The sequence below is a fragment of the Rhipicephalus sanguineus genome, chromosome 1, assembly GCF_013339695.2.
Source record: "Rhipicephalus sanguineus isolate Rsan-2018 chromosome 1, BIME_Rsan_1.4, whole genome shotgun sequence".
Taxonomy (NCBI): domain Eukaryota; kingdom Metazoa; phylum Arthropoda; class Arachnida; order Ixodida; family Ixodidae; genus Rhipicephalus; species Rhipicephalus sanguineus.
The window spans coordinates 119,122,404-119,134,897 of NC_051176.1; the positions used below are offsets into that span (position 1 = coordinate 119,122,404).

The following is a 12,494-nucleotide window of genomic DNA, read 5'->3' on the forward strand; positions in this document are numbered from 1 at the left end:
GGTGGAACGCGCGCATATACGAGGGTTATTCAAAAAGTAAGGGCCGTTTGGTCCCCAAAAAATAAATATTCGTTAGTAAAAAATTTTATTGGCTGGTTTAGTTTAGCACAAGACTACTTCACTTTTCTACATAATCACCGTTAAATTCTAAGCACTTTTCGTACCGCTGCACCAGTTTCTTCAATCCCTCTGCATAGAAGTTCGCCGCCTGGGAATTCTTTGCTGTTTGAGTTGCTCGGTAAGCATTTTTAATACCAACCTTGCACACACTGCGATATCTGGGCTTTTCAGTTACAACCGTGCAAATTGTAGTGCGGCTGACAAGAGGAAATTCATACGACAGACGACTAACTGTCAGCCGTCGATCAAATCGCAATGCCCGGTCCACTTGAACAGTTTAATTGGTCTGGATTCTGGCCCTTCCACCCCGCTCTTAGTCGTGCACATTTTTGCGGCCATTTGTGAAGTCCAGACACGATTTTATTACCTTTCCTTGACTCATTCCTTCATGTCCATAAACTAGGCACAATTCCGCATAAATTTTAGAAGCATGATGATCCTATTGCAAGCAAAAATTGAATTACAGCTCTCACTTCACAACAAGCGCGAGCAACGATTTTCGCAGACATTGTCGTTTGCATTCCCCGACAAGCAGACGACTACTGAGTCAGAACAATGACTTCAGTACCTTCGCGAACAATTAACAGATGGCGCTGCAGAACAAAATCTTCTAAGGACCTTAAAATCTTCATTCTAATGTGTAAATATTTAAATATTAGCAAACGGCCCTTACTTTTTGAATAGCCCTCGTATATATACACACACACACACACACACACATCACCATATGCATCCATGACATATGCACCATGACAGGGGCGTACTCACCATATGCATCCATGACAGGGGCGTAGCCAAGGGGGGGGGGGTCAAACACCCTCCGAAAGTTTTCAATTGAGCTTGCGTATATATACACGCACACATACAAACGCACGCACGAACATACATAAAGTATGGTTGACCCCCCCCCCCCCCCCCGAAAGAAATTTCTGGCTACACCCCTGATCCATGAGGCCGGGTGACGCGTTTAGCACCACGGCCAACAAGCGCTATTTATTCTGCAGTGATGTCCTTTGATTGTAGACACGACGTAATGAAAGTACCTCGCGAATGCAGAGTGTCACCGTAACGCATAGGCGTGCGTACGGAGGGGGGGGGGGGGGTCTTTAAGAGCGTTGAAAAGAGGGGAGGGGCGGCATGGTAATAGGTAAAACTTCAGCCACATTCGCACTCCCCCCCCCCCCTTCCCAAATGGGGAACCCTGCGCACGCCTCATGGCCGTAACTTACATACTGTTTGGTGTCCGACTATTCTAAACATAGATGACTGGTATAAAAGCGGCCGCGCAGTCAGTGCCACGTACCGCTGTGGGCCCGTGGCTCGTGACAGATAGCTTATTAATTTCAATAATTTCGCTGTGATATCCGCTCGGGCATACGTATAAGTCAAGGATATTAACGAATTAGCCGAAACGTCTCACACTTCGATATTATATATGTATATTAACAGGATGTGCTGGCTGGCTATAGATGATTTGGCATGATAACGCGCGTTGTAACACGCAAACAGCCGACAGGACATCGTATGTTAGAGTAATTAAATGTGAGCCTAATTTCTATTCAATAGAATAGGCGAACGCGATATAAGAGCTGCGGTGTCACCCTTTACAGCGCACTCTCGATACAGAGGTCAGTGCTCTCGTTTCGCGCACTGCGTAAAAATGAAATAAAATGAAGTAATTACAAATGTGCTCTGGGAACGGCCTGACCATACACGCTAACTGCAGAGTATACAGGTATACATACACAGTCGGCGCCGAAATCTTTACAGGGGCACGAAGTCTGATAAGCCGCACATTTCTTCAGCCTGGCAACTCAGCCTACATAGAACTTTGTCACTAGCACTATATAGTGTGCCAATAAATGCACTGTGGGACTGTTTTTACGAGCCGTCAATTGCGCTTAAATTAGTTTTTTCCCGTTTGTCGTCGTAACGACAAAGGGGGAAACGCAGCACTCGACTAAAACTCTAACGATGGGATGCCAAATATACGACATAATGATTAAGCTAAACGACAGAGGGCTGATGGAGCTCGCAATGTATTCATATTCTCAAAAGACGAACAAAGAAAATGCGGACACAAGAATAATAAAAATGACAGCACAATTAAGTAATGGCGACCTTCGACTGAAAGGTCATACATTCGCGGTAACGGAACTGCGATCGCACGCAAGCGCACGCAACTTTCGGGAAAGGTATAGTGTAGGAATCCGTCAGTGGTGGACACGAATGTGCACTCTTCACAGATAACGATTCAGACATGACAAAATACAAAGGATTAATCGAAGGCCATGACTTTTACGCACGTGATATCGCAATGACTGATATGGCACGCCTCGAGACCATACTTCTTTATTTGACAAAATTGGTTTATACATATACAGAACCTCACGATCTTCACAAATGAGAGTGCATTAGCATTTGCTACAGGGCAAAGAACGGTTTTGCGGCGTTCAACCAATTAACAACCGTTTGCGTTCATTCAATCTGACGAACGTGAAACGTACTCACGATTTTAAAGGTTTACAGTGAAGTTTTCTTATGAGACAGGAATGAAGAAGTGCACCTGAATTATTGTCTCGCGGTGTTGCATCGGTAAGTGCGCCGTATTATACGTGGATCTATAAGCCAGCGCGTAAACTGACTATCTGTAACAAATTAACATGCCCGAACCGACATGTGTCGAGAACGCATGGTGTCCATGGCTGATGGGCCGGTCCTACTTCGCCAAAGTATGAGCAGAATAATATATATATATATATATATATATATATATATATATATATATATATATATTATTCTGCTCATACTTTGGCGAAGTAGGACCGGCCCATCAGCCATGGACACCATGCGTTCTCGACACACACATATATATATATATATATATATATATATATATATATATATATATATATATATATATATATATAATGCGTGCGTGTGTGAGTTTCTGGTTTCAATTATACATATCTGTTTCCTACGTCTAACTCTGCAAAAGCCCGAAACCAGGATCGGATTCTTGGCCGGCACAACGTAAGCAAGAAGCGTCCCCTTCCGCTTCATTCTATTCCTGGTCAAACAGTCACAAACAGCCGACGCCAGTGATAACGATGTCGGTGATAACCCGAGCGCGCGTCAAAACACAAAAATAAATGGAATAGCGTGTACTCGTTACATTATCCCGGACCTGGCGACAAATGGAACGCTTTGACTAACGACTGCTTTCGCCGATGAAAAACGATGGCGACTCACAAACGCAGGTGCGACTGGTGCGACCTACAGACGCCAACCGAAATTTTGAGTGACATCTGCAACTATCGCTTGCGAGAAAATACGAAGCTGTAATAAACATGCATGTCGGCCACGGGCCGCACGAGCGTGCAAACATCTCTCTTTTGTCTCGAGGAGACAGCCTGAATAGGAGGCAATTACACGTGCCGAGCACTTGCGAACAGTTACACGCCTGTTTATCAGTGCTCCACGCGTATCGCTTGCGCGCGCAGTCGCAAAACCGTACACCGCTATCGAACCCCGCGATAGAGACAGCGACATGACTACTGCCACGGACCGCAGCGGTAATGAAGATGGTAGGGCGTCCGCCTCCAGTGAGGAAAGTACTGGGTTCGATTCCCAATGCCGCAGGGCACCCACCGGTTTTTATAGTGGGGACAGATGTACCCGACCGTGCGCTCGGTGGTGTGGGTACTGATCTCGAGAACATGGCCTTTCCTTTCCATCTTTTTCCCACCCCCTCTATCCACGACGCCGTGCTGTGCTCCCCTGCGGAAATCTTTTTTTTTCTTCTTATATATACCTAAAACAGCGCATTTCATTACTCCCCACGGTACGTCGAAGAAGGAAGTATCGTCGCTCGCGCCTTAAAGGAAAGATAACTGTGCGACAACGCCATATGTGAAGACCACGGCATATTTAACGGCCGCACCGCGGTGCGATAACCGCTTCACGCGAGATAACAGTATACCGCGCAGTTGTTACCTCACAAGTTGAAGAAGTGCGTCTGTTTTATAGCTCGCTCCTCTGGCGTCTCGACTAAAGATTACATTTTGCCCCATAGCTTGGCAGGAGCAACTTCGTACAGATAGAGAAGGAAAAAAAAAGCGAGGGAGGGGGGGGGGGCTTGTTGTCGAACAGTTCCCTCACTCTTTTAGTATCCGTCAAACCGAACTCCAGAGAATTCAAATAGACTTAAGCGCCTCCATATATGGGCAAGATCGATTGACAAATCATTTTAGAGCGAAGATATATATACGGCTAGGGTTCCCTGCATTTTTCGCGTCATGGCGTAAAAAAAAATAAAGCAGCTTCGCTCTAGTGCTGTCAAGCCTGAAGGAAGTGCGGAGCTGGGCGGCCTGCCTTGTTTCTCTTTATTTTTCTTTCTTTCTCTTTTTTCTATTTTTCTCATCTCTTGTCTCTATATCTATTTCTTTGTTTTTCTCTTTATTTCTTTCTCTTTCTCGCTCTATCTTTCTCCTTCCTTTCTTTCTCGCCCTTTCTGCATCTTTTTTTTCTCTCTCTGTATTTCTCTCTTTAATAACAATAATATCCGGCTTTTAACGTCCCAAACCACGATATGATCATGAGGGACGCCGTAGTGGAGGGCTCCGGAAATTTCGACCCCCTGGGGTTCTTTAACGTGCACCCAAATCTAAGTACACGGGCCTCAAACATTTTCGTCTCCATCGAAAATGCAGCCGCCGCGGCCGGGATTCGATCCCGCGACCTTCGAGGTATTTCTCTTCGATTCTCTCCTTCTATCCTATTTTTTTGTCTTCCTCTCTATTTTTATCTTTCGTTTCTTTCCATCTCTTTCTTTTCTCTCGCCCATCAGAGTTATTGCATCCCACGCCGGACAAATCGGCGCACCTGTTTTAGGAGCGAAGCAGAAGATGAAGAAGAGGATGAAGAGAGCGTGTGCTGGGTCATGATGACGATTTTCTGTCGGCTCTGCAAGGCATAACAAAAAGCTTACCAGCTACGCTGCAAAACAAAGGGTAAGCGTGAGCCAATTCTGGAGATAGTGTGTAACCGGGATGACGGCGGCGGTAGTAATGCAGGCTCCGAGCACTCCGCCAATAAATAATAATAATAATAATAATAAACCAGACAAGAAGCGATTCACTCGGCGTTTGCACAGCGAAGTCGCTCAAAAACGGTCGTGTATATATTTACCTTTTGGCGAAAATTCTGCGTAAAGTTGCAACCGAACCCATCTGTCTGTTTATATGACAGCAAGCACAAAGCTATCGTCCCTACCATTACCAAATGATGAAAATAAACATACGCGCCATTGTCTATAAGCCTGCGATGTACTATACAGCTTATCGCTGGTTATCCACCTGCACAAAAAGGAGTGATTTTTTTTTTTTTTTTGTGCGGATTCACCGAGTTTACGCAACTACACCACCAGTTTACAATACGCTGGCAGAGAGTTGGCAGAAATATTAAAGAAACGAAACCGCAGCCTACGTACGCTACAAATATCAGAGTAAAACATCCACATTTTTCCACAGACGACAAGTGTAAATTATTGGGGCACATCGAAGGCGATCCCTTGAGATAACGGCGCGGCGGCGTGTGCGATCTGATGACAAAGGGCAACCAGAGAGCGTGAAAAAGTCATTACAAGATCTCTCCGACATCTGTACGAATACGCACAAACAACAGCGGTTACTGCCCGCAGCGCTTGCTTTTTTTTTAGTCGTTGCATTAAGAAAGCAGAAAAACATTACACACAGAGGATTTTCTTTCTTTTTTTTCTTTGTCATGACACGACAAGGCAGGCCTTTGAAGAATACGCTACCGACAGCGTGACGTACGGCTTAATGCCAGGTGGCCCGCATTTAAACCCGCTGAAGCTTCCGTTAAGCGCGCGAGGAACGAAACCGGCCGAACCGCAGTCGTTTAGTCTGCGTAAAGTGCAGTTTGAACCCGCTGCACGCCCGCAGCTGCCGTCTTCGTAAACGACTCTCTTTGTTTGACTAATGCAAGAGGTAATGAGAAGAGAAAATCTTTGCGATTGAAATTTTTTCATTACATATTTTTACGGTGAAACTCGTATAAATAAAATTTTACACAGGGTGATCCCATACTATACATACATATCGCATAGAAATAATCGTACGAAAAAAAAAAGAAGGTTCGAGATATAAGACGTCGCACCGGTGTATACATGCGCCTCGTTTAGTGGTACGAGCAACGAGCGACTGTTTCTCTTCCAAGCACTTCCGGTCGAACACTTAGTTCCGGTTTTTCCGAACATTCATAAAAAAGTCTTGTAAACACATACAACTGTTACGAAATCGATGGTTACGGTTCAAGGGAAGAGTTATATTGTATACATACGATATCCGAGCGCAACTTTATTTAAGATAAGGACCAATTAACTGCCAGGATAAATGAAGATTAACTGAACGAGTTCATTGAAAGAGCAGGCTGTTTTCTTCTATCTACGTGGCCTCTGAGACCCGATACACCAGAGCATACGAACGCCGAGGTGCGAGCGCCAGTACCAGACACTTAAGTATAGAACCACAGCCGCCTTCATTTTTTCCGCTTTATATGCGAGTGGAAACAGTGGGACGTTTATTGATCTTCCCGCATATGCGTTTTCTGCTTCTTTGCAAGACGTATGCTTCAGTTGAACGTGTATGAACAGCTGTGTCTGGCTGCGATGCTGTTTTGTTGCTTGTTTTTATGTACAACTGTTTTCTAACCCCCCCCCCCGCCTCCCCCCTTTCCAACAATAATACCCATCTGGGCGATGTATAGGATTCGTTAATGAGTAAATAAAAGGTCTCAACGACAGCAACCGCGTTTCGATGGGGTTGACGTACAAAAACCGCGCGCCAACTGCACTGCCCGTCCGCCGCGGTGGTATACCGGTTACGGTGCTCGGCTGCTGACCCGAAGGTCGCGGGTTCGATCCCGGCCGCGGCGATCGCATTTCGTTGGAGGCGAAATGGTAGAGGCCCGTGTACTTAGATTACCAGATGGTCGAAATTTCCGGAGCCCTCCTACGGCGTCTCTCATAATCATATCGTGGTTTTGGGACGTAAAACCCCAGATATTATTATTATTCACTGCACTGCCCGTCAATGCATGGCGTACGCGGTTTAGCTCTACACGTGTGAAAAACGTCTTTCGTGTAACACCGGAGCTATCGGTAGTATACTGCACCGTAGAACGCGAAGGTCAGCGCGGTAGACGGATCGCGTTTAGCCAGACAACCTTTTAAGATAGTTCGAAACGCTGACGTCATACCGTTCCTGAAATTAAGTGTCAGTGAGTGCGCACGTATCGCGATGACGCATTCAGTGTCACAGCCGCAGCCAGCATAGAACCCGCGCAGAGATGCGCGCGTTTTAAGCAAACGCTTCTGCTCACATCTTATACGGACGCAAATACTAAAAGTGTCACATTAGTCACGGCAGTTGGTTGAAAATTGCCACAGGACGCAGGCGAAATATTCATAGAGGAAAACGCACACACGTAACCGCAAGAAAAGAAATATATCTACGTGTAAGGGCGCTCTCAGCAGCTAAGGCGTGACGGGTGCTCCGTGTGGCTGCACAAGAATAATGCCAAGCGTGTGTAAGCCCATAAGGAAGCTCCCATTTTTTAGGGGCGAAGCTCCTTAGGGCCTAGCCTTGTCGGCGTCCATCACGCTACACAAAACCGAAACCGCAACTGAACACCAGCACAACGAAAAACGAAAACGAAATGAAGGTAAAACGGAATCCAGGACTCACGACGATACACGAATTATAAGTTGCGATTACGATTACGATGTCTCAGATTAAGGTCATATGCAGCACTCAAAACACTCCTGAAATATCTTAATAAAAATGGAATCGAATAATAATTAAAGGCACTATGTTCCCGAATCAACAAATCTGGCTATCACAATTCTGAAGGATGTGCACAGTGGGACGTGGAAGGTGTCGTGCCTGACAGTTGGATCATTGGCTCTCCATTTCACAGACCACAACGCAGTAACAATGAAGGGAAAATGGAATCCAGAACTCAAGACGATATACGAATTATAACAGGAGGATTGAAATAGAAACCAAATAAATACATTAGTGTGTTTGTGTGCGTACACACACACACACACACACACACACACACACACACACACACACACACACACACACTTTATGTCACTTTACATTCGCAGTGGCAACGCGCGGGTGACGTACGGTGAAATGCCGACACGATACCCAGTGCTTCGCCACTCGATATGATTCACATCAGTGGAGATGCGGTGATTTTTTTTCCTTTTTGGGGGTGGTTGTCTGGATATTTTTAGTAGGCTCTGTGTATCATCAGCAAACGCTTAGCGCGGTATGTTTAAGCTATCTCAGGTGGCCTGCCTCCTCAATGCCACATCGTTCAATGTCGCTGCTATATGACGGAAGCCGTAAAACCCTCTCAAATACGAAGGCCAGGATACCTATAAGCAATACGCATGCGCCTGAGACAGAAATAATGTTGTCCCTGTACCGGTTCTGTACAAGTTGATTGCCTTCCAAAAAAAAAGTTTCTGCACAAACGAGGTTGAGAGGGAAAAAAAGATAGAAATGCCCGACGGGGCCTATCAGTCCGGTTTCGTGCAAACCAGCCGAACCTCTGCAGTAGGAACCGACAAAGGTGGTGACCGTGTGCATAGAATCCGGATCTTTTTTAGCTTCTGATGTAACGAGTCCTTCACCCTCTCCGAAAGCCTCTGATGCTTGTAGAAAGTGGTGGTCAGGACCTGGCCACATTCCTCGAGGCTTCTCTATGCAGCAGGCGTTCCTGCTGACCTGTGACTTTTCATAAGTAGCGGCAAAAAAAAAAAAAAAAAAAAAAGGCCGGTGTACATAGCCGAACGAACTCCTCAAGCCGGCCTTGGCGTGTCGGCGGCAGAGGATCACCTTGAGCCCCGATAAGGAGAGAAACATGCACTGCGCGCTGCTTTGGCCACTCGGAAAAACGAGAGCAACCGGCGGTAACCCGGTCTCTGCGCTACCAGACACCGTCTGCTAGCCTCTGTTTCGCGATCTCGTTCTCAGCTGTCGATACATTTACTCCGGGTGCAGCAATACGCGGGTCCGATACATAGTCCATATCCGCCACGCATGTAACCATGCTGATGAAACGGAACGCCGGACTACTGTTTTCCTCCCAGTGAATAATAGCAAGCGCGTTTTGGAAAGAGGCGCGCGTTTTTTCGCTGGTTTCGCTTCGTCGTTGGCAGCCGATGCTCAAACGTGCGTCCTGTTCTCATAGTTTATTGAAAAGCCTGTTGAAAATAAGAAGCTTTGAGAACTACATGATTGAGGAGGATATTATCAGGATCAGGATCCGCACTTTCGCTAGCGCGAGGTCACTGGACAGCTGCAGGCGTATGCGGAGCTATCAAACTGTTTCGTCAAGGCTTCCGCTTGGTATAATGACCGTTTTACGGCGACAAGCAGGTTGATTTGTGTTTATCTCGTTACACCAGTTTCACAGCGTGCGCTGGATTGACGTAATCTGTTAATCAACCACACCGACGTTCTCCTGCCGGGAGGCGCTAGGAAAAAGCTAGGCGAGTCATAAAAAGAGTGACATGTTTACTAGTAATTAAAACGGTAGCGACCTCGCATACCAGGACCTGTCTCCGCAGGAACTGGGTCTCGGATTATGCAGGATTCATGTTCACGAAATCGCGGTCCTTTTTACTGTTGGTCGGAAGTAAGCACCTTCCTATACAACCGGTCCTCCCAGTAGGACACAACACGTGCCAGCGATGACCACTGGCTTCCCCCTTCCGTTTTTTCCAGCACGAAAGCAAAACCAAAACCTAAACGATCGAGGCTTTAAATGGGTCACTACGCAAGACTCGCTACCACTGAGTCGCGGAGAGTGGAACGCTCGACCGTTATTACGTGACGTCCCGCCGAAATGACGATCGCATAACAAAAGCCGATGAAAGTGAAAAGAAAAGGGAGTGAACGGTCCGCTTTGCGGACACGAGTCAGCACTGCGAAAGCCCGTCAGCGGAGAGGGGCCGAAACCGCTTCGCGTCGTGATGTATAACGTCGCCCGGCGTGATAGCAACTGCTTGCTTGTCAAAACGGGATCAATGGTGCGGCACAGTGCCAACGCAAGCGCGTTTGCGTCATAACAGATGACTACACGCACATAAGATAAGCGTGCGCGACCGACAAAATCGCGTTAAATCGTGCCTTTTCTTTTAACGCGATTTTGTGCTTTCGGAGAGCTAGAAGTAACGCAACGCAAACGCACATGCATGATGCACTGAAACTTATTGCCAATCTAGTCCACGTTGAAAGCTGACGAAACATCCCCTCTCCCCTCCCTCCATTTCCCTTGCGACCCTTACGGGTCTTAACTTGAGATGCAAAGTTCCCCAGTGACATAACAACGTGCAACATTAATGACAACTGTAGAAGTCAAGACAGCCCCGTGATTTGGTGCGCGGATGGCTCATGTGCGAAACGAGCCATAAAGATATCGCGCGGGTTATAAAAGAAGATTGGCCATCGCCTGGACGACAGGGATCCGGCACGCAGCGTGTGACGTGACGGGTGCTACTGCGCCAGGCGTCTGACACAACGTGGCACTTATTATCACCTAAATATGCAACAAAAACGAAGGAACCGCTAGTTACGGCAAGCTGGCCTCACCGCACATCTTGGGCGCTGCTCGCAGGGTCCTGTTCGGCCGACTGAAAGCTGTTGGGGACGGGTGTCGAACGTCTTGCCGGTGCGTGGAGCTTTTCGAAGAGGCGAAGAAGGTGATAGGCAACCCACGTCAGTCCTGTGCGAGCTGCATACTGAACGCAAAGCGCGGAGCAGCGCTAGAAAAACACATGTGTAGCGGCGAAGCGGCGAGTACACGCGAGAAAGGGAAGTTGTCACCGGAAGCCAGCCGCCAACTGAAGGCGTGGCATTAACAGCGTTGCCAGACGACATAGGGTGAAACCGAAACCGAAAGTGGATTGTTGGCGCGCCGGTGTCAGGTGGCCGGTGTATGCATTCCTCGTCGTACGTGCTGCAATTTTTTATTGGAAGCGTTTCGCTGCCTAATTCTAGCAAGAGTTGCCGGAACTTCGCTCGATATGGCAGATTTTATGTGAAAGACGCCTCCCCTGTTGAGTTCACTCATTTTCAATCTTCTGTTATGTAGGCGAACGTCGAAGCTTGGCGTATGCTGCGTAGGCCAATAGTGAAAGGTTAGTGAAATGGTGTAACGTAATCTAGAGGCGTGCACGGGCTCCGGGTAGCCCGAAAGCCCGAGCCCGACCCGGCCCGCGGGCCGGGCTCGGGCGGGCCGGCGTATTTTCACCTCGGGCCCGGGCTGGGCTCGGGCTAGTTGGAGTTTTGTCGGGCCGGGCTCGGGCCCGGCGCAAAGCCCGACTCAAGCCCGAAATATAGAGAATGAGCGGGAATTGTTTGCCAGCACGCATGCAGCGCCTTTTCCGCGACCACCCTTTGCCGCTTTTCCTTTTCATTCGCTACTTTAAACAAAAGGGGAGCTCTCCGATTTTCTCTCTATGCAATCGCCCTCCTGTCCATCTGAAGTCTTAATCTTCTGGAAGAACAAGCAGCAGAGATATCCCAAGCTTGCCAGGCCGGCAAGAAAAGATATTAGCAATTCCGGTATCGAGTGCAAGCAGCGAACGTAACTTCAGTTCGGCGGGCTACATAATGCAAAAGCGCCGCACTTCGTTGAAGCCGGAATGGTTGGACTGCTTGCACGACAATTTGTAATCTGTGTAATAGAGTTTGTTCATAGTGTGTCGTTTGATCATATTTGATATGCTCAATAAAATGTCAAATTACCGGAAAACGATGTTTTGTTTTCGCAGCGAACCTTCAAAAAGTCGGGCCGGGCCGGGCCCGGGATTGTGTTTTCGTACGTCGGGCCGGGCCGGGCGGGCTCGCAGCCCTTTGCCGTCGGGCTCGGGCGGGCCTTCGACAAAGTCTGCGGGCCCGGGCCGGGCTCGGGCTCGGAAATACGGCCCGTGCACAGCTCTAACGTAAACACATGGTTAACGTTTCGAGGAATTCTATTCAGCTAATGCGTTCACAGCGAGAACGATTCCACTCAAGTACGCCCACTGCGCCTATGGTTCAGCGCTTTCTTTTATTATTATTGTTACTATCATTCTTTCATTCTTTTTTTAAAATCCGTCGCCCTTTCTCTTTCTTTTTCTGTTTGCTCTATAAGATATAGTTGTTGCTGTCTTTATTTTCAGATGACCGCGCATAGACCTTTTTTTTAGTGTATATTTAGATTTAGTTCATGCGCATTTGAAGCAAAAAAAAAAGCACGAAATGCTGCATTTCCCATTAGGAAAACGT

The 12,494-nt window shown here is 47.4% G+C and overlaps 1 protein-coding gene across 6 annotated transcripts in view; it reads right to left on the reverse strand.

Annotated features, from left to right (window-relative positions):
- The window catches only part of LOC119396806 (glutamine--fructose-6-phosphate aminotransferase [isomerizing] 2), an 82,067-nt gene extending 71,023 nt beyond the window's left edge, over window positions 1-11,044 (reverse strand). For all 6 annotated transcript variants that reach the window (XM_037664193.2, XM_037664178.2, XM_037664155.2 and 3 more), the window contains exon 1: window positions 10,815-11,044. In XM_037664193.2, the coding sequence (XP_037520121.1) occupies window positions 10,815-10,821 (7 nt within the window). In that variant the 5' untranslated portion in view covers window positions 10,822-11,044. The remainder of the gene's footprint in view (window positions 1-10,814) is intronic.
- Between the last annotated feature and the right edge of the window lie 1,450 nt (window positions 11,045-12,494).